The 24,445-nt window shown below is 55.9% G+C and overlaps 1 protein-coding gene across 1 annotated transcript in view; it reads left to right on the forward strand.

Annotated features, from left to right (window-relative positions):
- Window positions 1-1,461: 1,461 nt before the first annotated feature.
- Window positions 1,462-24,445, forward strand: part of LOC137319521 (telomerase protein component 1-like) — a gene marked incomplete at its 3' end in the record, with an annotated part of 31,226 nt that continues 8,242 nt past the window's right edge. The window contains exons 1-12 of the mRNA XM_067981654.1: window positions 1,462-1,665; window positions 2,283-2,375; window positions 3,639-3,770; window positions 5,445-5,603; window positions 6,806-6,942; window positions 8,671-8,759; window positions 11,112-11,226; window positions 12,619-12,898; window positions 15,557-15,674; window positions 18,336-18,460; window positions 22,214-22,313; window positions 22,938-23,093. Of these exons, the coding sequence (XP_067837755.1) occupies window positions 3,700-3,770; window positions 5,445-5,603; window positions 6,806-6,942; window positions 8,671-8,759; window positions 11,112-11,226; window positions 12,619-12,898; window positions 15,557-15,674; window positions 18,336-18,460; window positions 22,214-22,313; window positions 22,938-23,093 (1,350 nt within the window). The remainder of the gene's footprint in view (window positions 1,666-2,282; window positions 2,376-3,638; window positions 3,771-5,444; window positions 5,604-6,805; window positions 6,943-8,670; window positions 8,760-11,111; window positions 11,227-12,618; window positions 12,899-15,556; window positions 15,675-18,335; window positions 18,461-22,213; window positions 22,314-22,937; window positions 23,094-24,445) is intronic.

Genomic DNA, 24,445 nt, shown 5'->3' on the forward strand with positions numbered 1-24,445 from the left:
TCTCTCCTCCCTCTCGTCTCTCTCTCTCTCTCTCTATTCCCCCTCTCTCTCCTCTATCTCCTCTCTCCCTCCTCTTCTCTCTCTCTCTCTCTAATCTCCTCTCTCTCGGCGATCTCCTCTCTCTCTCTCTATCTCCTCTCTCTCCTCTCTATCTCCTCTCTCTCCCTCTATCTCCTCTCTCTCTCCCTCTATCTCCTCTCTCTCTCCCTCTATCTCCTCTCTCTCCCTCTATCTCCTCTCTCTCTCTCTCTCTCTCTCTCTCTCCTCTCTCTCTCTCTCCCTCTCTCTCTCTCTCTCTCCTCTCTCTCTCTCTCTCCTCTCTCTCTCTCTCTATTCCCCTCTCTCTCCCTCTATCTCCTCTCTCCCTCCCTCTTCTCTCTCTCTCTATCTCCTCTCTCTCTCTATCTCCTCTCTCTCTCTCTCTCTATCTCCTCTATCTTCTCTCTATCTCTCTCTCTCTATTCCCTCTCTCTCTATCTTCTCTCTCTCTCCTCTCTCTCTCTCTCTCTCTCTTTTCCCCCTCTCTCTCCCTCTATCTCCTCTCTCCCTCCCTCTTCTCTCTCCCTCCCTCTTCTCTCTCTCTCTATCTCCTCTCTCTCTCTATCTCCTCTCTCTCTCTATCTCCTCTCTCTCTCTCTATCTCCTCTCTCTCTCTCTATCTCCTCTCTCTCTCTCTATCTCCTCTCTCTCTCTCTCTCTCTATCTCCTCTCTCTCTCTCTCTCTCTATCTCCTCTCTCTCTCTCTCTCTCTCTCTCTATCTCCTCTCTCTCTCTCTCTCTATTCCCTGCTCTCTCTATCTTCTCTCTATCTCCTCTCTCTCTATTCCCTCTCTCTATCTTCTCTCTCTCTCCTCTCTCTCTCTCTCTCTCTCTCTCTCTCTATTCCCTCTCTCTCTATCTTCTCTCTCTCTCTCATCTCCTCTCTCTCTATCTCCTCTCTCTCTCTCTCTCTCTCTCTCTATCCCCTCTCTCTCTCTATCTCCTCTCTCTCTCTCTCTATCTATCTATCTATCTATCTACTCTCTCTCTATCTATCTTCTCTATCTATTCTATCTATCTATCTATCTATCTATCTTCTCTCTATCTATCTATCTATCTATCTATCTTCTCTCTATCTATCTTCTCTCTCTCTATCTATCTATCTTCTCTCTATCTATCTATCTATCTATCTATCTATCTATCTATCTATCTTCTCTCTATCTATCTATCTTCTCTCTCTCTATCTATCTATCTATCTATCTATCTTCTCTCTATCTATCTATCTATCTTCTCTCTCTCTCTCTCTCTCTCTCTCTCTCTCTCTCTCTCTCTCTCTCTCTCTCTCTCTATCTATCTATCTTCTTCTCTCTCTCTCTCTCTCTCTCTCTCTTCCCCCTTTCCTCCTCCTCTCTCCCCATCAGCGTGTGAGAAACCCGCGACATTTCCCCTTTAAATCCCCGCGAGACGATTGTTTCAGACTCTGTCGGTGTATTGTCCTTTTCCAGGGCGTGACCCTGGTGCTGAGCGTTACGGAGGACTCCCCGCTGCACTGCGCTCTGACCAAGCGCGGGGGGGCCGTCGCCCCTCCGCCTGGGCCCACTGGAGCCGCTGGACAGGTCGGAGATCGTGCGCCGCAGCCTGGCCGTCTACGGGAAGAAGCTGGAGGAGTCGGCCTTCAATAACCAGGTGCGGGCGGGGGCCGGAACCGATGTAGGCCGCTTTAAATTTATCGTTTCTCGTTCTCTATCTCCTCGTTTCTCGGCTGGCGCTCCCAGTTCACTTTTTCAGCTCTTCGTCAGTGTTAGCCGAGTTCTCGTCGGGTCTCACTCTCCCCTCTGAGCCGGGAAGGTTCGCGGTCTCCAGACCCCACTCCAGAGACCCGAGCCCCAGAATCCAGGGCCGATTCTCCCCCCCCAGAAGGAGCACCGCACTGTCGAGGTGCCGTCTTTTGTATGAGACGTTAATCCGACGGGGGCCCCCCTTCTGCCCCCTCTCAGGTGGGACGTGGAAGGTCCACGGCCACTATTTGGTAGAAGAGCAGGGTGGGGGGAGTTCTCCCCGGGTGTCCTGGGGCCGATATTTATCCCTCAAACCAACATCACCAAAAAGAAACCAGATTATCTGGTCATTTATCACATTATGGGATCTTGCTGTGCGCAAATTTGGCTGCTGTGTTTCCCTGCATGACTCCACTTCAAAAAAAAAACAGCACTCAATTGGCTGTGAAGAGCTTTGGGACGTCCTCAGGTGGTGAAAGGCTCTGCTATGGTACAAATGCTTATTATGGTCTGTCCCTCTTCCAGATGAGAATGCTCGTCACGAAGAAGGAATCTCACAATGCCTTCTTCCTAAGGCTGGCGAGTGAGGAGCTGCGAGAGTTCGGGGTCTTCGAGAAGGTGGGTGTGTCCTTACGACCCTTCACCCCTCCCTCCCTCCCTCCCTCCCTCCGCAGCAAAGGACTGCGGTTCTACGCTGCACATCTGGGGGTTGGGGCTTAACCATTGTCACTTCGTAGAGGACCTGGGCGGCCAGCAGTCAAAGGAGATTTGACCCCCCCCCCCCCGACCCCCAGAGGGTGAAAGGTCAGTGTCTGACCCTCTGCCCACCCCACCACCCAGTCCCCCCATCAGAGAGAGGAGCCCTTCATCCATCTCCCCTTCGCCTTTCTTGCAAAGGGGTTGGAGTACAAGAGTAAGGAAGTCTTGCTGCAATTGGGTTTTGGTGAGACCACCTCTGGAGAACTGCGTACAGTTTTGGTCTCCTTACCTAAGGAAGGATGTACTTGCCTTAGAGGCGGTGCAACAAAGGTTCACTAGATTGGTTCCTGGGATGAGAGGGTTGTCCTATGAGGAGAGATTGCGTAGAATGGGCCGATACTCTTGGGAGTTTCGAAGAATGAGAGGTGATCTCATTGAGACATGTAAGATTCTGAGGGGGTTTCACAGGGTAGATGCTGAGAGGCTGCTTCCCATGGCTGGAGAGTCTAGAACCAGGGGCATAGTCTCAGGATGAGGGGTCGGCCATTCAAGATTGAGATGAGGAGGAATTTCTTCACTCAGAGGGTCGTGAATCTTTGGAATTCTCCACCCCAGAGGGCTGTGGATGCTCAGTCGTTGAGTATATTCAAGACTGAGATCGATAGATTTTGGACTCGAAGGGAATCGAGGGATACGGGGATCGGGCGGGAAAGTGGAGTTGAGGTGGAAGATCAGCCATGATCTGATTGAATGGGGGAGCAGGCCCGAGGGGCCGAATAGCCTACTCCTGCTCCTATTTCTTATGTTCTCTATCTGGGGCTGCGATTTGATCCCAGGTCCGAGAGCCCAAACTCTGGGGCTGTTCTTGTCGGCAGGATATTGGGCGTTGATCACAGCTGGGGTCCGATCCTGTCCTTACCCAAGAGAGTGAACAGGGACGGGGGGGGGGGGGGGGGGTGGGGAGCCCTGGCTAATTCCTAACCCCTCGACCCCCCCCGCACGCAAACCCCAATCCCCGGCTGGGAGCAGCAAACTCAGCGCAGACCCGGTGAGCAGCACCCCGGGGGCCTTCCTGCTCTGAGCCGCGCTAGGCCAGACGGTCACGCGCCCGCCTTTTTTTCGCCTCTCCCCGTTCATCGTTTCCCCCCCCCCCCCCCCCTTTTCTCTCCGCCCTCTCCCCAGGTGACGGAGCAGATCCGGGCCCTGCCCTCGACGCTGCGCCTGTTGATCCAGCACGCCCTGGATGCCTGGAGGAGGAACACGGAGCGGGAGCTGTGACCTTCGCCCTCAGCGCGCTGCACGCCTGCGGGAAAGGTAAGGCCGGCGGCTTCGGGGGGGGGGGCGCGGTCCGCGTACCGGGGACCAACGGGAGGAGGCCGTGCGGCCTGGTCGAGCCTGTTGCCGTGGGAACCGGGAGGAGGCCGTGCGGCCTGGTCGAGCCTGTTGCCGTGGGAACCGGGAGGAGGCCGTGCGGCCTCGTCGAGCCTGTTGCCGTGGGAACGGGAGGAGGCCGTGCGGCCTCGTCGAGCCTGTTGCCATGGGAACGGGAGGAGGCCGTGCGGCCTGGTCGAGCCTGTTGCCATGGGAACGGGAGGAGGCCGTGCGGCCTCATCGAGCCTGTTACTATAGGAACGGGAGGATGCCATTCAGCCCCTCGAGCCTGTTCTGCCATTCAATTAGATCATGGCTGATCTGTATCTTAACTCCATCTACCCGCCTTGGTTCCGTAACCCTCAATACCCTCGCCTGACAAAAATCGATCAATCTCAGTATTGAAATTTCCAATTGACCCCCGGCCTCAACAGCTTTTTTGTGGGGAGAGAGTTCCAGATTCCCACTCCCCTTTGTGTGAAGAAGTGATTCCTGACTTCACCCCTGAACGGCCTGGCTCTAAGTTTAAGGTTCTGCCCCCTTGTTCTGGACTCCCCCCACCAGAGGAAATAGTTTCTCTCTATCGACCCGATCAACTCCTTTAATCATCTCAAACGCCTCAATTAGATCATCCATTAATCTTCTATACTCGAGGGATTACAAGCCCAGTCCATGAACCGGCCCTCGTAATTTAACTCTTTCAGTAGGCTCCAGTCAACAGGCGAAATTCTCTTCGTTGATTTAAAGTTGTCAGTAACCCTCCAGCCAGATGTGAGAGAGATCGGCCCGACAGCCAGATGTGAGGGAGATTGGCCGGACATCCAGGGCTATTCTCGTCTGCCTTTACCCCCTTCCCTTACTCCAAGTGAGACATAGCACAGATATTGTCCCATCAAACACTCCCAGGGCAGGTACAGGGTTAGACACAGAGTAAAGCTCCCTCTACACTGTCCCATCAAACACTCCCAGGGCAGGTACAGGGTGAGATACAGAGTAAAGCTCCCTCTACACTGTCCCATCAAACACTCCCAGGGCAGGTACAGCACGGGTTAGATACAGAGTAAAGCTCCCTCTACACTGTCCCGTCAAACACTCCAGGGCAGGTACAGGGTTAGATACAGAGTGAAGCTCCCTCTACACCGTCCCGTCAAACACTCCCAGGCAGGTGCAGGGTTAGATACAGAGTAAAGCTCCCTCTACACCGTCCCATCAAACACTCCCAGGGCAGGTACAGGGTAAGATACAGAGTAAAGCTCCCTCTACACCGTCCCATCAAACACTCCCAGGGCAGGTACAGGGTTAGATACAGAGTAAAGCTCCCTCTACACCGTCCCATCAAACACTCCCAGGGCAGGTACAGGGTTAGATACAGAGTAAAGCTCCCTCTACACTGCCCCGTCCAGTCCCCCATCAGAGAGTGGAGACTTTCATCGCCCTCTGGTCTGGGGCTGTGATTTGACCCCAGGTCACCAGGAGGTGAAAGGTCAGTGTCTGACCCCACCCAGTCCCAGTTTCTCTCTCATCCCGATGCGGAAGGTGTTGCAAAGTGAAGGACGAGAAGAATTCCAGCTCCCAGGAACGTTAATGGCCCGTTTTCTCTGCCCCCCCCCTTCTCAGGCCTGCAGGAGAGAGACCTTTACTGCGTCCTGTGCACCAGCGAGGGGCTGCGGACAGGAGGCCCCCCGCCCAAGTGGAGGAAGTGATGGAAGAGACCCTGAAGCCGACTAGGCCCGTTCCCATGGCGACCTTCGCCAACCTGCTGCGGAGCCTCCGCTGGTAAGGACAAGGAAGCTCAGCATCGTTGGGTCTGGGTTGGCGATGTGAAGAGGGGGCATGAAAAAAACGACAATTTGCCTTTTTACAGCGGCCTTTAACGGAGTTAAATGTCCCCCGGCCGCTTCTCGGGAGCACGAATCAGACAAAAATTGACACCAGGCCAAAGGCGGAGATGTTAGGACAGGTGACCAAAAGCTCGGTCAAAGAGGTAGCATCTTAAAGGAGGAGAGAGAGGCGGAGAGGTTTTGCGGGGGGTGGGGGGAATTCCAGAACTCAGGCTGCAAGAGCAGGTCAGAGGCTGGGTATTCTGCGGCGAGTGACTCGCCTCCTGACTCCCCAAAGCCTCTCCGCCATCTACAAGGCACAAGTCAGGAGTGTGATGGAATACTCTCCACTTGCCAGGATGAGTGCAGCTCCAACAACACTCAAGAAGCTCGACACCATCCAGGGCAAAGCAGCCCGCTTGATTGGCACCCCATCCACCACCCTAAACATTCACTCCCTTCACCACCGGCGCACAGTGGCTGCAGTGTGTACCATCCACAGGATGCACTGCAGAAACTCGCCAAGGCTTCTTCGACAGCACCTCCCAAACCCGCGACCTCTACCACCGAGAAGGACAAGGGCAGCAGGCACATGGGGACAACACCACCTGCACGTTCCCCTCCGAGTCACACACCATCCCGACTTGGAAATATATCGGCCGTTCCTTCATCGTCGCTGGGTCAAAATCCTGGAACTCCCTTCCTAACAGCACTGTGGGAGAACCTTCACCACACGGACTGCAGCGGTTCAAGAAGGCGGCTCACCACCACCTTCTCAAGGGGCAATTGGGGATGGGCAATAAATGCCGCCCTCGCCAGCGACGCCCACGTCCCATGAACGAATAAAAAAAAACTCTGGGCCTAGGCGGCTGAAGGCACGGTCGCCAACCGATGGGCGATGGGCAAGAGGCCAGCATTGGAGGTATGCAGAGATCTGGGACGGTTGTAGGGCTGGAGGAGGTTACAGAGATAGGGAGGCAGCTGCGAGGCCATGGAGGGAAGAAATTTCTCCTCATCTCAGTCCTAAATGGCCGACCCCTTAAGCTGAGACTCTTTTGGTATCAGAGGAGGCCGAGATCTAATGAGTTGATCTTCTGCTGGGGATGGAAACTTTCTTCTCATTTCTTTTCCCTCCCGTCCCTCTTTCTCCTCCAACAGTATCCTCGGCGTCTGGGCCCCTGCTGAGACGCCCAGCTCCCGTCTCCGTCTGACCAGCACCCTCTTGCGGACAGCCGTGCACCTGAGATACCTGAGGGACGGCAGCCGAGAGAGACGGGCCCACCTCTTCCTGGCAGGTAAGGCCTCGGGTCCCAGCATCCCTCGAGGCTGCTTCGCTGGGCCGGGCCGGAACAGGGCAGGCCGCTTATTTCGGGACTTGTGCTTCGTGGAAAATGTACGGCACAGAAGGCGGCCGTTCGGCCCATCGTTTCCCCGCATTCGGTCCGTAGCCCTAATAGGAACATAAGAAATAGGAGCAGGAGTAGGCCAATCGGCCCCTCGAGCCTGCTCCGTCATTCAATAAGATCATGGCTGACCTGATCCTAACCTCAAATCTAAATTCATGTCCAATTTCCTGCCCGCTCCCCGTAACCCCTAATTCCCTTTACTTCTAGGAAACTGTCTATTTCTGTTTTAAATTTATTTAATGATGTCGCTTCCTGGGGCAGCAAATTCCACAGACCTACTACCCTCTGAGTGAAGAAGTTTCTCCTCATCTCAGTTTTGAAAGAGCAGCCCCTTATTCTAAGATTTTGCCCCCTAGTTCTAGTTTCACCCATCCTTGGGACCATCCTTACCGCATCCACCCGATCAAGACCCTTCACAATCTTATATGTTTCAATAAGATCGCCTCTCATTCTTCTGAACTCCAATGAGTAGAGTCCCAATCTACTCAACCTCTCCTCATATGTCCGCCCCCTCATCCCCGGGATTAACCGAGTGAACCTTCTTTGTACTGCCTCGAGAGCAAGTATGTCTTTTCTTAAGTGTGGACACCAAAACTGTATGCAGTGTTCCAGGTGCGGTCTCACCAATACCTTATATAACTGCAGCAATACCTCCCTGTTTTTATATTCTATCCCCCTAGCAATAAAAGCCAACATTTCGTTGGCCTTCTTGATCATAGCTAAAATTCTCCAGTCCTGGCAACATCCTCGTAAATCTCCTCTGCACCCTCTCGAGTGCAATCACATCCTTCCTGTAATGTGGTGACCAGAACTATACGCAGTACTCAAGCTGTGGCCTAACCAGTGTTTTATACAGTTCCAGCATAACCTCCCTGCTCTTATATTCCATTGTAAACAATTTTACAACACCAAGTTATAGTCCAACGATTTTATTTGAAATTTACAAGCTTTCGGAGGCTTCCTCCTTCCTCAGGTAAATGTCAGGAACTCCTCGAAGCCTACGCATTTATAAATCACAGAACAATACATGGTGATTACAGACAGTCTTTGCAACTGCCCGTTGCCAAGGCAATCACAGTGTTCAGCCAGAGAGGTGTTACCTACAGAGCCCCCGAATATACAGTCAACAAAAAAAAACAAACAGAAAAAAAAAACAGAGAGAGAGAGAGGCAGAAACATCCAGAAGGCAGAGAAAGCCAGCAAATGACCCGTTATATTAAAAACAGATAGCTTTTGTCCACTGGTGGGGTTACGTGTAGCGCGACATGAACCCAAGATCCCGGTTGAGGCCGTCCTCATGGGTGCGGAACTTGGCTATCGATTTCTGCTTGACGATTTTGCGTTGTCGTGTGTCTCGTAGGCCGCCTTGGAGTATGCTTACCCGAAGGTCGGTGGCTGAACGTCCCTGACTGCTGAAGTGTTCCCCGACTTATATTCTGTGCCTCGGCTAATAGCCCGTATGCCTTCTCAACCACCTTATCTACCTGTCCTGCTACCTTCAGGGGATCTGTGGACATGCTCTCCAAGGTCCCTCACTTCCTCTCCCCCCCTCTCAGTACCCTCCCATTTACTGTGTATTCCCTTGCCTTGTTTGCTCTCCCCCTTTGTCGCCAACAGCTCACCTCTGGAGGCTGTCGGACCCTGAGGGGGAGGGAACGTTCGCTGACTGTGACCCCGAAGCTCTCGCTGACCTGCCAGACCATCTGGTAGGGACCCTGCCTCATTCCCACCTGGGTGGTGGCCTGAGCGTGCACGATAGTGAGCGAGCGAGAGAAAGAGTGCACGAGTGGGGACTGGTGTGGTGGGTGTTAACGAGGAGGCAGTCGTGTGTAATAGTGCACCAGGAGGCTCGAGTGTGTGTGTGTGATGGTGCTAGTGTGTGTAATAGTGAGAGAGAGAGAGAGAGAGAGCACGAGTGTGCACGACAGTGAGTGTAAACAAAGAGGCACTAGTGTGCACTAATGAGTGTACAAGGACGGAGTAGTGTGAGTACATCAAGGAGGCACTAGTGTGTAGTAATGTGTGTGCACGAGGCACTGGTGTGCGCACAATAATGAGTGTATACGAGGAGGCATTAGTGGGTGTACATGAGGCACCAGTGCGCAGAGGCAGTAATATGTGATAGGGAGTGTACAAGGAGGCGCTCGTGTGCAGTAATGAGAGTGTACACGCGGTGGCAGTAGCATATGTGATAGAGTACACAAGGCGCAAGTCTGTGTGCAGCAGTGAAAGTACACGAGGCACTAGTATGTGGGCAGTGGTGAGTGATTACAAGGGGAGGCACAAATGTGTGTGTACAATAGTGAGAGTGTACTTGAGGCACTGGCGTGTGTGATGGGGAGTGTACACGAGCTGCCGTTATACGGGTGACGGTGGCCAGTGTGTACACATGGAGCTGCCAGCATACAGCTGATAGTGCCCGATGTGTACATGAGCTGCCAGTATACAGGTGACGGTGCCTTGTGTGTACACGAGCTGCCGGTATACAGGTGACGGTGCCCTGTGTGTACACGAGGAGCTGCCAGTATACAGGTGACGGTGCCCGGTGTGTACACGAGGAGCAGCCTGTATACAGGTGACTGTGCCTGGTGTGTACACGAGGAGCTGCCTGTATACAGGTGACGGTGCCCGGTATGTACACGTGGAGCTGCCGGTATACAGGTGACGGTGCCTGGTGTGTACACGTGGAGCTGCCTGTATACAGGTGACGGTGCCCGGTGTGTACACGAGCTGCCGGTATACAGGTGATGGTGCCCGGCGTGTACACGAGCTGCCAGTATACAGGTGACAGTGCCTGGTGTGTACACGAGCTGCCGGTATACAGGTGACGGTGCCAGGCGTGTACACGAGCTGCCGGTATACAGGTGACGGTGCCCGGCGTGTACACGAGCTGCTGGTATACAGGTGACGGTGCCCGGCGTGTACACGAGCTGCCGGTATACAGGTGACGGTGCCCGGCGTGTACACGAGCTGCCAGTATACAGGTGACGGTGCCTGGTGTGTACATAAGCTGCCGGTATACAGGTGACGGTGTCCGGTGTGTACACAAGCTGCCAGTATACAGGTGACGGTGCCTGGTGTGTACACGAGCTGCCGGTATACAGGTGACGGTGCCCAGTGTGTACACGAGCTGCCGGTATACAGGTGACGGTGCCCAGTGTGTACACGAGCTGCCAGTATACAGGTGACGGTGCCCGGTATGTACACGAGGAGCTGCCGGTATACAGGTGACGGTGCCTGGTGTGTACACGAGCTGCCGGTATACAGGTGACGGTGCCCGGTGTGTACACGAGCTGCCGGTATACAGGTGATGGTGCCCGGCGTGTACACGAGCTGCCAGTATACAGGTGACAGTGCCCAGTGTGTACACGAGCTGCCGGTATACAGGTGACGGTGCCCAGTGTGTACACGAGCTGCCAGTATACAGGTGACGGTGCCCGGTATGTACACGAGGAGCTGCCGGTATACAGGTGACGGTGCCTGGTGTGTACACGAGCTGCCAGTATACAGGTGACGGTGCCCGGCGTGTACACGTGGAGCTGCCAGTATACAGGTGACGGTGCCCGGTGTGTACACGAGCTGCCAGTATACAGGTGACGGTGCCCGGCATGTACACGAGGAGCTGCCAGTATACAGGTGACGGTGCCCGGCGTGTACACGAGCTGCTGGTATACAGGTGACGGTGCCCGGTGTGTACACGAGCTGCCAGTATACAGGTGACGGTGCCCGGTATGTACACGAGGAGCTGCCAGTATACAGGTGACGGTGCCCGGTGTGTACACGAGCTGCCGGTATACAGGTGACGGTGCCCGGTGTGTACACGAGCTGCCGGTATACAGGTGACGGTGCCCGGTGTGTACACGAGCTGCCGGTATACAGGTGACGGTGCCCGGTGTGTACACGAGCTGCCGGTATACAGGTGACGGTGCCCGGCGTGTACACGAGCTGCCGGTATACAGGTGACGGTGCCCGGTGTGTACACGAGCTGCCAGTATACAGGTGACGGTGCCCGGCGTGTACAGGGTTGAGGATTTGATTCTCTCTCTCTCTCGTTCCAGGTCCTCTCTGGCCAAGTGCCCCGTTTGGCCTCGCTCCTCGTCAACCTGCATTTCTCCGCCGTGCACGTCCGACATGGACTCTTCCCACGGCTCGCTGCGACCTTCGCCCTGTACCGTGAGTCCGTCCCTAACCCCTCCCCCCCGGACACTGTCTGACCTTCGCCCTGTACCGTGAGTCCGTCCCTAACCCCTCCCCCCCGGACACTGTCTGACCTTCGCCCTGTACCGTGAGTCCGTCCCTAACCCCTCCCCCCCGGACACTGTCTGACCTTCGCCCTGTACCGTGAGTCCGTCCCTAACTCCTCCCCCCCGGACACTGTCTGACCTTCGCCCTGCACCGTGAGTCCGTCCCTAACCCCTCCCCCCCGGACACTGTCTGACCTTCGCCCTGTACCGTGAGTCCGTCCCTAACCCCTCCCCCCCCGGACACTGTCTGACCTTCGCCCTGTACCGTGAGTCCGTCCCTAACCCCTCCCCCCCCCGGACACTGTCTGACCTTCGCCCTGTACCGTGAGTCCGTCCCTAACCCCTCCCCCCCGGACACTGTCTGACCTTCGCCCTGTACCGTGAGTCCGTCCCTAACCCCTCCCCCCCGGACACTGTCTGACCTTCGCCCTGTACCGTGAGTCCGTCCCTAACCCCTCCCCCCCGGACACTGTCTGACCTTCGCCCTGTACCGTGAGTCCGTCCCTAACCCCTCCCCCCCCCCGGACACTGTCTGACCTTCGCCCTGTACCGTGAGTCCGTCCCTAACTCCTCCCCCCCGGACACTGTCTGACCTTCGCCCTGTACCGTGAGTCCGTCCCTAACCCCTCCCCCCCGGACACTGTCTGACCTTCGCCCTGTACCGTGAGTCCGTCCCTAACCCCTCCCCCCCCGGACACTGTCTGACCTTCGCCCTGTACCGTGAGTCCGTCCCTAACCCCTCCCCCCCCGGACACTGTCTGACCTTCGCCCTGTACCGTGAGTCCGTCCCTAACTCCTCCCCCCGGACACTCTCCCAGCTTCAGTCATCAACTCCCCCCTCCCCCCCCCTCCTTAAAAGAAGGGGACGGATTGCCCAACTGTCAGCCGAAATTCCCCTACTCACGTTCCCCCCTCCCCCTGGCCCCCTCCTGAGTCCGCTGACCCCTCACGGGGACACCGGCCGCCCTCCGGTACCTCTCCCCCAGTGAGAGCCCCCTTCCGCCGTGCGGCGAGCGCGAGCCGGATATTCGACCACAGGGGGCATCGCCCGCCCACACACGCACTTACCAACAGGAGTGACTGGGATCTCAGCACAGATTGGGAGGGGGTTAGGGGAACCTGGGCCTCTTCCTGATCTTTCCCCACTGGGCCCCGGATCAAGTCCCACCCCTCCCCAAAAACCGACCACCTCCAGTAAAATAACATGGAACCCCCCCCCCGGCCCCCCTCTAGATCGATCATCCTCTTCCTCGCTGAGCCCCTTCATCAGCCTTCTGTCTTTTATAAGACTATCAACAATAAACACCCCTGTGTTCTCCAGAGGCTGCAGCCACGGGATGCACCGAGGGCCGGGACCCCCTCCCAGAGGTCGACCCTTACAGAGACTTTGTGACCGGCCCCGACTGGGCCCTCGTTGCCCAGAACCCCTTCCTCTTCTGGCAGCAGGCCCTGAACCAGCCCGACTCTTCGCCCGTCCGCCTGCAGGCCCGGCGTCTGCTGGGCGAGGACCTCGCCCTCCCCCTCCCGTCACAGAAGGTGCCGGAAAGCATCCGCCTCGTCGAATGGACCAACAAGCCCCAGGCGCCCGGCCGCACTGTGCGGTAAGTGACCTCCCGTTTGTTCCCCAAGCCCCCCCCCAAGTTGGTCATGCTAAACCTTTACAAATCACTGGTTAGGCCGGAGTATTGTGTCCAATTCTGGGCACCGCACTTTAGGAAAGACGTCAAGGCCTTGGAGAGGGGGCAGAGGAGATTTACTAGAATGGGACCAGGAGATGAGGGACTTCAGTTACGTGGAGAGCCTGGGATTGTCCTCCTGAGAGCAGAGAAAGTTACGGGAAGATTTGTCAGGTTAACGGGGAGAAATTGTTCCCAATTAAATACTTTCTGAAGCACAGCCACTATGATGCAGGAAACGTGGCAGCCAATTTGCGCACAGCAAGATCCCACGAACAGCAATGGGATGTGGGCGTCGCTGGCGAGGCCGGCATTTACTGCCCCTCGAGAAGGCGGCGGGGAGCCGCCTTCTTGAACCGCTGCAGTCCGTGTGGTGAAGGTTCTCCCGCAGTGCTGTTAGGAAGGGAGTTCCAGGATTTTGACCCAGCGACGATGAAGGAACGGCCGATATATTTCCAAGTGGGGATGGCGTGTGTGACTCGGAGGGGAACGTGCGGGTGGTGTTGTTCCCATGCGCCCGCTGCCCTTGCGGAAAGTTGCAGAACGGGCACGTATATGACACGCCTTGGAGGAAATCTCGGGGAGAGGAAGAGCAGTCAGGCCACAAGAGTGAGTTCGAGCAGCACAGGATAGCGGGGTCAGGGACTAGTGCAGGACAGGGGAACGTAAGTTAACAGTACCAAAGTGGGTATTAATATATTTGCGTACTGACAATGCAGGTGCAGCAAGCAGTTCGGAAGGCGAATGGCATGTTGGCCTTCATTGCAAGAGGATTTGAGTACAGGAGCAGGGATGTCTTACTGCAGTTATACAGAGCCTTGGTGAGACCACATCTGGAGTATTGTGTGCAGTTTTGGTCTCCTTATCTGAGAAAGGATATACTCGCCATAGAGGGAGTGCAGCGAAGGTTCACCAGACTGATCCCTGGGATGGCGGGATTGTCGTATGAGGAGAGATTTAGGCCTGTCGTCACTCGAGTTTCGAAGAACGAGAGGGGATCTCACTGAAACATATAAAATTCTGACCGGGCGAGACAGACTGGATTCAGGGAGGGCGTTTCCCCTGGCTGGGGGGAGGTCCAGAACGAGGGGTCAAAGTCTCAGGATACGGGGTCGGACATTTCGGACTGAGATGAGGAGAAATTTCTTCACTCAGAGGGTGGTGAACCTGTGGAATTCTCTACCACAGAAGGCAGTGGAGGCCAAGTCACTGAATATATTTAAGAAGGAGCTGGATAGATTTCTAGACACAAAAGGCATCAAGGGGTATGGGGAGAGAGCGGGAATATGGTATTGAGATAGAGGATCAGCCATGATCACATTGAATGGCGGAGCAGGCTCGAAGGGCCGAATGGCCTACTCCTGCTCCTATTTTCTGTGTTTCTATATTCTGTGTCATAGAGGCTAACACACGGAGAAAGGAAGGAACCTGCATTTACATAGCGCCTTTCCTGACCTCCAGTCGTCCCAGAGCGCTTTACAGTATTGTTTGAAGTGTGGTCACTGTTGTAATGTAGGAAATGCAGCAGCCAATTTACGCACAGCGAGATCCCACGAACAACAGCTGTGGTAAATGACCAGATCATCTGTTTCGGTGACGTTGGTTGAGGGATAAATATCGGCCCCAGGACACCGGGGAGAACTCCCCCCTCCTGCTCTTCTTCCAGTAGCGGCCGTGGGATCTTTCACGTCCCACCAGAGAGGGGCAGACGGGGGCCCCTCGGTTGAATGTCTCGTCCAAAAGACGGCCCCTCCGACAGTGCGGCGCTCCCTCAGTACCGCCCCTCCGACAAGGCAGCGCTCCCTCAGTACCGACCCTCCGACAGTGCGGCGCTCCCTCAGTACCGCCCCTCCGACAGTGCGGCGCTCCCTCAGTACCGCCCCTCCGACGGTGCGGCGCTCCCTCAGTACCGCCCCTCCGACGGTGCGGCGCTCCCTCAGTACCGCCCCTCCGACGGTGCGGCGCTCCCTCAGTACCGCCCCTCCGACGGTGCGGCGCTCCCTCAGTACCGCCCCTCCGACGGTGCGGCGCTCCCTCAGTACCGACCCTCCGACGGTGCGGCGCTCCCTCAGTACCGACCCTCCGACGGTGCGGCGCTCCCTCAGTACCGCCCCTCCGACGGTGCGGCGCTCCCTCAGTACCGCCCCTCCGACGGTGCGGCGCTCCCTCAGCACCGCCCCTCCGACGGTGCGGCGCTCCCTCAGCACCGCCCCTCCGACGGTGCGGCGCTCCCTCAGCACCGCCCCTCCGACGGTGCGGCGCTCCCTCAGTACCGCCCCTCCGACGGTGCGGCGCTCCCTCAGCACCGCCCCTCCGACGGTGCGGCGCTCCCTCAGCACCGACCCTCCGACGGCGCGGCGCTCCCTCAGCACTGGGAGCGGGAGAGCGTCGGCCCTGGATTATGGGGCTCGAGTCTCTGGAGTGGGGGCTCGGGCCCACGACCTTCTGACCCCGAGGCGAGAGTGCCAGCCACTGACGCGTCAGGGTGGGGAGAGTAACGAAGGGCGGAGGGAGAGGGCGCGAGGACGGGCGAGAAATATCCGAGGACTTATTTCGCTCACTGTTCCTTCCTTTATCCTCCAGCAAGGTGATGCGTACTCCGACTGTGCCGTTGTGCGTGAGTATCTCGCCCGCCGGACGGACGGCAGGAGTGGGCACCAGCGAGGGGTACCTGCACATCCTGGATCTGGACAGCGGGCAGGTGGGTCTCCAAAAACACGGCCAGGGCCACGTTGGAAAGACGCCCAACTCACCCCGGGGGATAACGGGCCTCGTTCCTCCGATTGATTGAATCGTAGAATGGTTACAGCACCGAATGAGGCCGTTCGGCCCCTCGAGCCCATGCCGGCTCTTTGTAAGAGCAATCCAGTTAGTCCCACTCCCCCGCTCTTACCCTGTAAATTTTTCCCCCTTCAAGTATTTATCCAATTCCCTTTTGAAAGTTATTATTGAATCAGCTTCCACCGCCCTTTCAGGCAGTGAATTCCAGATCATCACAACTCGCTGCGTAAAAAAATGTTTCCTCATCTCCCCCTCTGGCTCTTTTCCCGATCACCTTAAATCCGTGTCCTCTGGTTACCGACCCTTCTGCCACTGGAAACAGTCTCTCCTTATTGACTCTCTCAAAACCGTTCATGATTTTGGACACCTCGATCAAATCTCCCCTTAACCTTCTCTGCTCTGAGGAGAACAACCCCAGCTTCTCCAGTCTCTCCACATAACTGAAGTCCCTCATCCCTGGGACCATTCTAGTAAATCTCCTCTGCACCCTCTCCAAGGTCTTGACATCCTTCCTAAAGTGCGGTGCCCAGAATTGGACACAATACTCCAGCTGGGGCCCTAACCAGTGATTTATAAAGGTTCAGCATCGGCTTACGCTCGCCGTCCCACCCAGTGTGTGTTTGGTACTGAGCCCGACACAGAGCAGAAAGAGCCCAGATTGTAGATGATCCCAGGGATGAGGGACTTCAGTGATGTGGAGAGACTGGAGAAGCTGGGGTTGTTCTCCTCAGAGCAGAGAAGGTTAAGGGGAGATTTGATCGAGGCGTTCAAAATCACGAAGGGGTTTTGAGAGAGCAAATAAGGGGAAACTGTTACCAGTGGCAGGAGGGTCGGTGACCAGCGGACACAGATTTAAAATAATTATCAAAACTAGAGGGGAAACGAGAATTTTTTTCGCACGGAGGGCTGTTGCAATCTGGAACGCACTCCCCGAAAGGGCGGTGGGAGCAGATTCTGTCGGAACTTTCAAAAGGCAACTGGACGTGTCCTCGAAAAGGACTCATTGGCACGAATGTGGCGTGGGGGGAGATGTGGGACTAAATTAGACTGCTCTTTCGAAGAGCCAGCACGGGCAGGAGGGGCCGAGTGGCGGCGTCCAGCTCAGCCACGGGAAGCAGAAAAACCTTTGTCCCACCTCTGACTCGGGGGGGGGGGGGGGGTAGAAAATAGCGTCACGCTTAATCTATATATATATATATATATATGAAAAAAAAAGGCCAGAACACAAGGGCGGTGTCGGTGGGAGTAAAGCTTTTATTTCAGTTATTTGGAGGGCACCTTCCGCCCTGTAACCTTTCTACGATTCTACTGGGGCTTCAAACGCGCTCCTGTTCTGAGCTACCTTAGGCCTTTATCGATCCCCAATGCTCATTACAAACTAACTTTCCCCCTCCGCGTCACAGTTCGACATTACAATAATTCTACCAAAGTTCAAAGAGAAATTTTTTGCATTCGTTCATGGGATGTGGGCGTCGCTGGCGAGGCCGGCATTTATTGCCCGTCCCTCGTCGCCCCTTGAGAAGGTGGCGGTGAGCCGCCGCCTTGAACCGCTGCAGTCCGTGTGGTGAAGGTTCTCCCACAGTGCTGTTAGGAAGGGAGTTCCAGGATTTTGATTCCAGCGACGATGAAGGAACGGCCGATATATTTCCAAGTCGGGATGGTGTGTGACTTGGAGGGGAACGTGCAGGTGGTGTTGTTCCCATGTGCCTGCTGCCCTTGTCCTTCTAGGTGGTAGAGGTCGCGGGTTTGGGAGGTGCTGTCGAAGAAGCCTCGGCGAGTTGCTGCAGTGCATCCTGTGGATGGTACACACTGCAGCCACTGTGCGCCGGTGGTGAAGGGAGTGAATGTTTAGGGTGGTGGATGGGGTGCCAATCAAGCGGGCTGCTTTGTCTTGGATGGTGTCGAGCTTCTTGAGTGTTGTTGGAGCTGCACTCATCCAGGCAAGTGGAGAGTATTCCATCACACTCCTGACTTGTGCCTTGTCGATGGTGGAAAGGCTTTGGGGAGTCAGGAGGTGAGTCACTCGCCGCAGAATACCCAGCCTCTGACCTGCTCTTGTAGCCATGGCGTTTATGTGGCTGGTCCAGTTAAGTTTCTGGTCAGTGGTGACCCCCAGGATGTTGATGGAGGACAAATCGGCGAGGGAGGAGGCTCATGTGGAGCGTAAACGCCAGCATGGGCCAGTTGGGCCGAATGGCCTGATTCTGTGCTGTACGTTCTTTGCAATGAAGAGAAATCAATAGCAGTCCAACATTAGTAGACCGCGGGACAGTCTGATGACCCCTTCCCTTCCATTAACACAAGGGTTTCAGCTGCTCCCTCATTCTATCCGTGTTGGTACAGCTCTTGGTCACTGCAGCGATCGACCCGGGAGGGGGCAGCCAAAGGCAGCCCTGCTCTCCGTGGCTCCCGGCCCCATGATTTGGTGGGTCGGTGGGGGCGGGGGGTGGTGGGATTCTCCTACTGAGCTGTCGGTTTGGGTGAGGGAGGGGAGGGGAGGGGAGGGAGGGGCAGACCCTGGCCTGTGTGCGTTTCTTTTTAACGGAGCTTTCCCTCTGTTTCCCCCCTCCCCCCCCGACAGGAAGTGAGGTCGCTGGTGAGCAGCGGCGACGGGATCTCGGACTGCGCCTTCCTTGGCGAAGACACGATCATCGCCGCGGCCTTCAACGGGAAGATAGAGGCCTGGGGCCTGGAGGACGGCTGCAGGTGCGGGGAGGACGAGGGGGTGGGGGGCAGAGAACGGCCGCCATCTGGGACCTCCCCGTTCCCCCGGTAACTCCAGATGGTTGAGGGGAAGGAGATCGTCCAAATGGTCAGGCCCCTCCTGGAAGCACTGCGTTCGGTTCTGGCCACCGCCCCTCAGGAGTGGGGGGGACGTATTCGCCCTTGGACCGGGGGGCGGGGCTCGGAGGACAGCGCAGAGTCACCAGAACGACACCGGGACTGAGGGGGTTAAATTACGAGGACGGGTTGCGTGGACGAGGCTTGTAGACCCTTGAAGATTAATGGATGATCTAATTGAGGTGTTTGAGACGATCAAAGGAGTTGATGGAGAGAAACTATTTCCTCTGGTGGGGGGAGTCCAGAACAAGGGGGGCAGAACCTTAAACTTAGAGCCAGGCCGTTCAGGGGTGAAGTCAGGAATCACTTCTTCACACAAAGGGGAGTGGGAATCTGGAACTATCTCCCCCCCCCCCAAAAAAGCTGTTGAGGCCGGGGGTCAATTGGAAATTTCAATACTGAGATTGATCGATTTTTGTCAGGCGAGGGTATTGAGGGTTACGGAACCAAGGCGGGTAGATGGAGTTAAGATACAAATCAGCCATGATCTGATTGAATGGCGGAACAGGCTGGAGGGGCTGAATGGCCTCCTCCTGTTTCGATGTCAACATGCTGGTCCTCACGGTTACGAGATTATCACCCAATCTCTCTAACGTCCTCCAATGCTACAACCATCCCCCTTCACCCCAAACTCTCCGTTCCTCTGACTTATCTCCATCCCCCACTCCCTTTGCCCCCGCCATTGGCGGCCGTGCCTTCAGCCGCCTAGGCCCGAAGCTCTGGAATTCCCTCCCCAAACCTCTCCGCCTCTCTCTCCTCCTTTTAATACGCTCCTTAAAACCACCACGTCCCGTTTGACCCTGAGATGAGCTTCTGACCCCATCTCCGCTCCATCACCGAGACCGCCAACCTCCACCTCCGTGACATCGCCCGTCTCCGCCCCCCTGCCTCAGCTCATCCGCTGCTGAAACCCTCAATCCGTGCCTTTGTTACCTCCAGACTGGACTGTCCCAACGCTCTCCTGGCCGGCCTCCCGTCTCCCACCCTCCGTAAACTCCAGCTCATCCAAAACTCTGCTGCCCCCCCCGTATCCTAACTCGCACCGAGTCCCGTTCACCCATCACCCCCCCTGTGCTCGCTGGACCTACATCGGCTCGCGGTCCGGGAACGCCTCGAATTTAAAATTCTCATCCTCGTGTTCAAATCCCTCCACGGCCCTCGCGCCCCCCTCCCTATCTCTGTAACCTCCTCCAACCCTCCCAGATCTCTGCGCTCCTCCAATTCTGGCCTCTCGCCCATCCCCGATTTTAATCGCTCCACCATTGGCGGCCGTGCCTTCAGCTGCCTGGGCCCCGAGCTCTGGAATTCCCTCCCTAAACCTCTCCGCCTCTCTCTCCTCCTTTAAGACGCTCCTTAAAACCTACCTCCTTGACCGAGCTTTTGGTCGCCTGTCCTAATACCTCCTCGGACTTGGTGTCAATGTTTGTCTGATTTCCGCTCCTGTGAAGTGCCTTGGGGACGTTTTCCTATGTCAAAGGCGCTATATAAATGCAAATCTCACTTCAGCTGCACCTCCATCGCTGTGGTCGTCGCCTTTAACCACTGACGCCCTCATCCGCACATCAATCATGTCAGATACTCCCCTCACCCGGGTTCCTCGACGTCATCCTGAGCTCGTCCAAAACTCTCTGCTCCCTCGTCCGGTCCCACTATGAGTCTTGCCCCTGCATCACCATCCTTCCCGTCAAACACTCCCAGGGCAGGTACAGGGTTAGATACAGAGTAAAGCTCCCTCTACACTGTCCCATCAAACACTCCCAGGGGCAGGTACAGGGTTAGATACAGAGTAAAGCTCCCTCTACACTGTCCCGTCAAACACTCCCAGGGCAGGTACAGGGTTAGATACAGAGTAAAGCTCCCTCTACACTGTCCCGTCAAACACTCCCAGGGTGGGTACAGGGTTAGATACAGAGTAAAGCTCCCTCTACACTGTCCCGTCAAACACTCCCAGGGCAGGTACAGGGTTAGATACAGAGTAAAGCTCCCTCTACACTGTCCCCATCAAACACTCCCAGGGCAGGTACAGGGTTAGATACAGAGTAAAGCTCCCTCTACACTGTCCCATCAAACACTCCCTGGGTCAGGTACAGGGTTAGATACAGAGTAAAGCTCCCTCTACACCGTCCCATCAAACACTCCCAGGGCAGGTACAGAGTTAGATACAGAGTAAAGCTCCCTCTACACCGTCCCATCAAACACTCCCAGGGCAGGTACAGAGTTAGATACAGAGTAAAGCTCCCTCTACACTGTCCCATCAAACACTCCCAGGGCAGGGACAGGGTTAGATACAGAGTAAAGCTCCCTCTACACTGTCCCATCAAACACTCCCAGGGCAGGTACAGGGTTAGATACAGAGTAAAGCTCCCTCCACACTGTCCCATCAAACACTCCCAGGGCAGGTACAGGGTTAGATACAGAGTAAAGCTCCCTCTCCACTGTCCCGTCAAACACTCCCAGGGCAGGTACAGGGTTAGATACAGAGTAAAGCTCCCTCTCCACTGTCCCGTCAAACACTCCCAGGGCAGGTACAGGGTTAGATACAGAGTAAAGCTCCCTCTACACTGTCCCATCAAACACTCCCAGGGCAGGTACAGGGTTAGATGCAGAGTAAAGCTCCCTCTACACTGTCCCATCAAACACTCCCAGGGCAGGTACAGGGTTAGAGACAGAGTAAAGCTCCCTCTACACTGTCCCATCAAACACTCCCAGGGCAGGTACAGGGTTAGATACAGAGTAAAGCTCCCTCTACACTGTCCCATCAAACACTCCCAGGGCAGGTACAGGGTTAGATACAGAGTAAAGCTCCCTCTACACTGTCCCATCAAACACTCCCAGGGCAGGTACAGGGTTAGATACAGAGTAAAGCTCCCTCTATACTGTCCCATCAAACACTCCCAGGGCAGGTACAGGGTTAGATACAGAGTAAAGCTCCCGCTACACTGTCCCGTCAAACACTGCCAGGGCAGGTACAGGGTTAGATGCAGAGTAAAGCTCCCTCGACACTGTCCCATCAAACACTCTCAGGGGCAGGTACAGGGTTAGATACAGAGTAAAGCTCCCTCTACACTGTCTCATCAAACACTCCCGGGGCAGGTACAGGGTTAGAGACAGAGTAAAGCTCCCTCTACACTGTCCCATCAAACACTCCCAGGGCAGGTACAGGGTTAGATACAGAGTAAAGCTCCCTCTACACTGTCCCATCAAACACTCCCAGGGCAGGTACAGGGTTAGATACAGAGTAAAGCTCCCTCTACACTGTCCCATCAAACACTCCCAGGGCAGGTACAGGGTTAGATACAGAGTAAAGCTCCCTCTACACTGTCCCGTCAAACACTCCCGGGGCAGGTACAGGGTTAGATACAGAGTAAAGCTCCCTCTACACTGTCCCGTCAAACACTCCCAGGGCAGGTACAGGGTTAGATACAGAGTAAAGCTCCCTCTACACCGTCCCATCAAACACTCCCAGGGGCAGGTACAGCACGGGTTAGATACAGAGTAAAGCTCCCTCTACACTGTCCCATCAAACACTCCCAGGGGCAGGTACAGCGGGGGTTCGATACAGAGTAAAGCTCTCAGTGTACCCTCAGGCTCCGACACCCAGTCTCTCCGTCTCCACAGGTTGCTGCTGATCGACGGTCACGGAGATCGGATAACGGGATGTGCGCTCAGTCCTGACGGGAAGCATCTGGCCACGTCGTCCTGGGATCGCACGGTGAAGGTGGGTCCTGCGCACTCGCTGGCCGGAGATGCTTCAGCAAGGGCAGTCTGGTGTCAGGAGCAGCCTGGATTCCCAGCTACTTTGCTTACACTGAAAGTACCGTGCGATAAGAGGCCATTCCGCCCAACAGGTCCATGCCGGTGCTGATGCTCCACGCGAGCCTCCTCCCTCCCGACTTCATCCGGCCTCTTGCTTACCGTCTCCGTGACAACTGCCGACAGATTAGGGACCGGTTTGCGACGGGGTCTCAGCGGAGCCTGAAGGGTTTAATCATGTCTCTCCGGGCTGGATTTGACCCCAGGTGCCCCAGACGGTGAAAGGTCGGTGTCTGACCCATTGATGACCCTCCCCCAATCAGAGAGAGAGAGGGGCGATCTTCATCCCCCCCCCTCCGTCTGGGACTGGATTTGACCCCAGGTCCCCCAGAGGGTGAAAGGTCGGTGTCTGACCCACTGATGACCCTCCCCCAATCAGAGAGAGAGGCGATCTTCACCCCCCGCTCTGTCTGGGACTGGATTTGACCCCAGGTCCCCCAGAGGGTGAAAGGTCAGCGTCGGGCTGAATACACGAGATGCCCTTAGCGTCCCCGTCACTGACATCTCTCGGCCGATTTTTCCGTTTTAGGTCTGGCGGGTGACCACAGGAAAGCTCAACGTAGCGCTGGCCAGCCCCCACCCCCTCAACTGCGTGACCTTTCACCCCGCGGGACACCTCATCGCCACCGGAAGCTGGGACTCGACGGTCAGGATCTGGAACTGGGTGACGGCGAGCACCGTGTCTGTGAGTACCGCACAGGATCGTCGAATCGTACAGCACAGGAGGAGGCCGTTCGGCCCGTCGTGCCTGTGCCGGCTCTTGGAAAGGGGGCGGTCCAATTTAGTCCCACTCCCCGGCTTTTTCCCCTCCAGATGAGCCCCCTTGATGTACACGTCCAACTCCCTTTTGAAAGTTGCTCTGGGATCTGCTCCCACCACTCCCTCAGGGAGTGCCTTCCAGATCTTAACATCACTCTGTGTGGGAAAAAATTTCTCCTCATTTCCCCCCTCGTTCTTCTGCCAATTATTTTAAACCTGTGTCCTCTGGTTACCGACTCAGAGGAAGAAGTTTCTCCCTATTTGGTCTCTCAAAACCCCCTCATAATTTTGAGCGCCTCCATCAAATCTCCCCTTAACCTTCTCTGCTCTAAGGAGAACAACCCCAGCTTCTCCAGTCTCTCCACATAACTGAAGTCCCTCATCCCTGGGACCATTCTAGTAAATCTCCTCTGCACCATCTCTAAGTCCCTTGACGTCCTTCCAACAATTTGCCCTCTGCTGCATGTCTCCTCCTGGTTAGTTGCCTCCCGACCTTAAATCCCAGAGGATTCACTTCCAGAGAGGGGGGTTAGAGGGACCTCCCCAGATACAGGAGTGTGAGAGAGAGAGATTAGAGGGACCTCCCCAGATACTGGAGTGTGAGAGAGGGGTTAGAGGGGCCTCCCCAGATACTGGAGTGTGAGAGAGAGGGGTTAGAGGGACCTCCCCAGATACAGGAGTGTGAGAGAGAGAGGGGTTAGAGGGACCTCCCCAGATACAGGAGTGTGGGAGAGAGGTTAGAGCGACCTCCCCAGATACTGGAGTGTGAGAGAGGGGTTAGAGGGACCTCCCCAGATACAGGAGTGTGAGAGAGAGGGGTTAGAGGGACCTCCCCAGATACAGGAGAGGGGGTTGGAGGGACCTCCCCAGATACAGGAGAGTGGGGGAGAGGGGTTAGAGGGACCTCCCCAGATACAGGAGAGTGAGAGGGGGGTTAGAGGGACCTCCCCAGATACAGGAGTGTGAGAGAGAGGGGTTAGAGGGACCTCCCCAGATACAGGAGTGAGAGAGAGGGGTGAGAGGGACCTCCCCAGATACAGGAGTGTGAGAGAGGGGTTAGAGGGACCTCTCCAGATACAGGAGTGTGAGAGAGGGGTTAGAGGGACCTCCCCAGATACAGGAGTGTGAGAGAGGGGTTAGAGGGACCTCCCCAGATACAGGAGTGTGAGAGAGGTGTTAGAGGAACCTCCCCAGATACACGAGTGTGTGAGAGAGGGGTTAGAGGAACCTCCCCAGATACAGGAGTGTGGGAGAGAGGGGTTAGAGGGACCTCCCCAG

This window comes from Heptranchias perlo, unplaced genomic scaffold (genome assembly GCF_035084215.1).
Source record: "Heptranchias perlo isolate sHepPer1 unplaced genomic scaffold, sHepPer1.hap1 HAP1_SCAFFOLD_855, whole genome shotgun sequence".
NCBI classification, from domain to species: Eukaryota; Metazoa; Chordata; class Chondrichthyes; order Hexanchiformes; family Hexanchidae; genus Heptranchias; species Heptranchias perlo.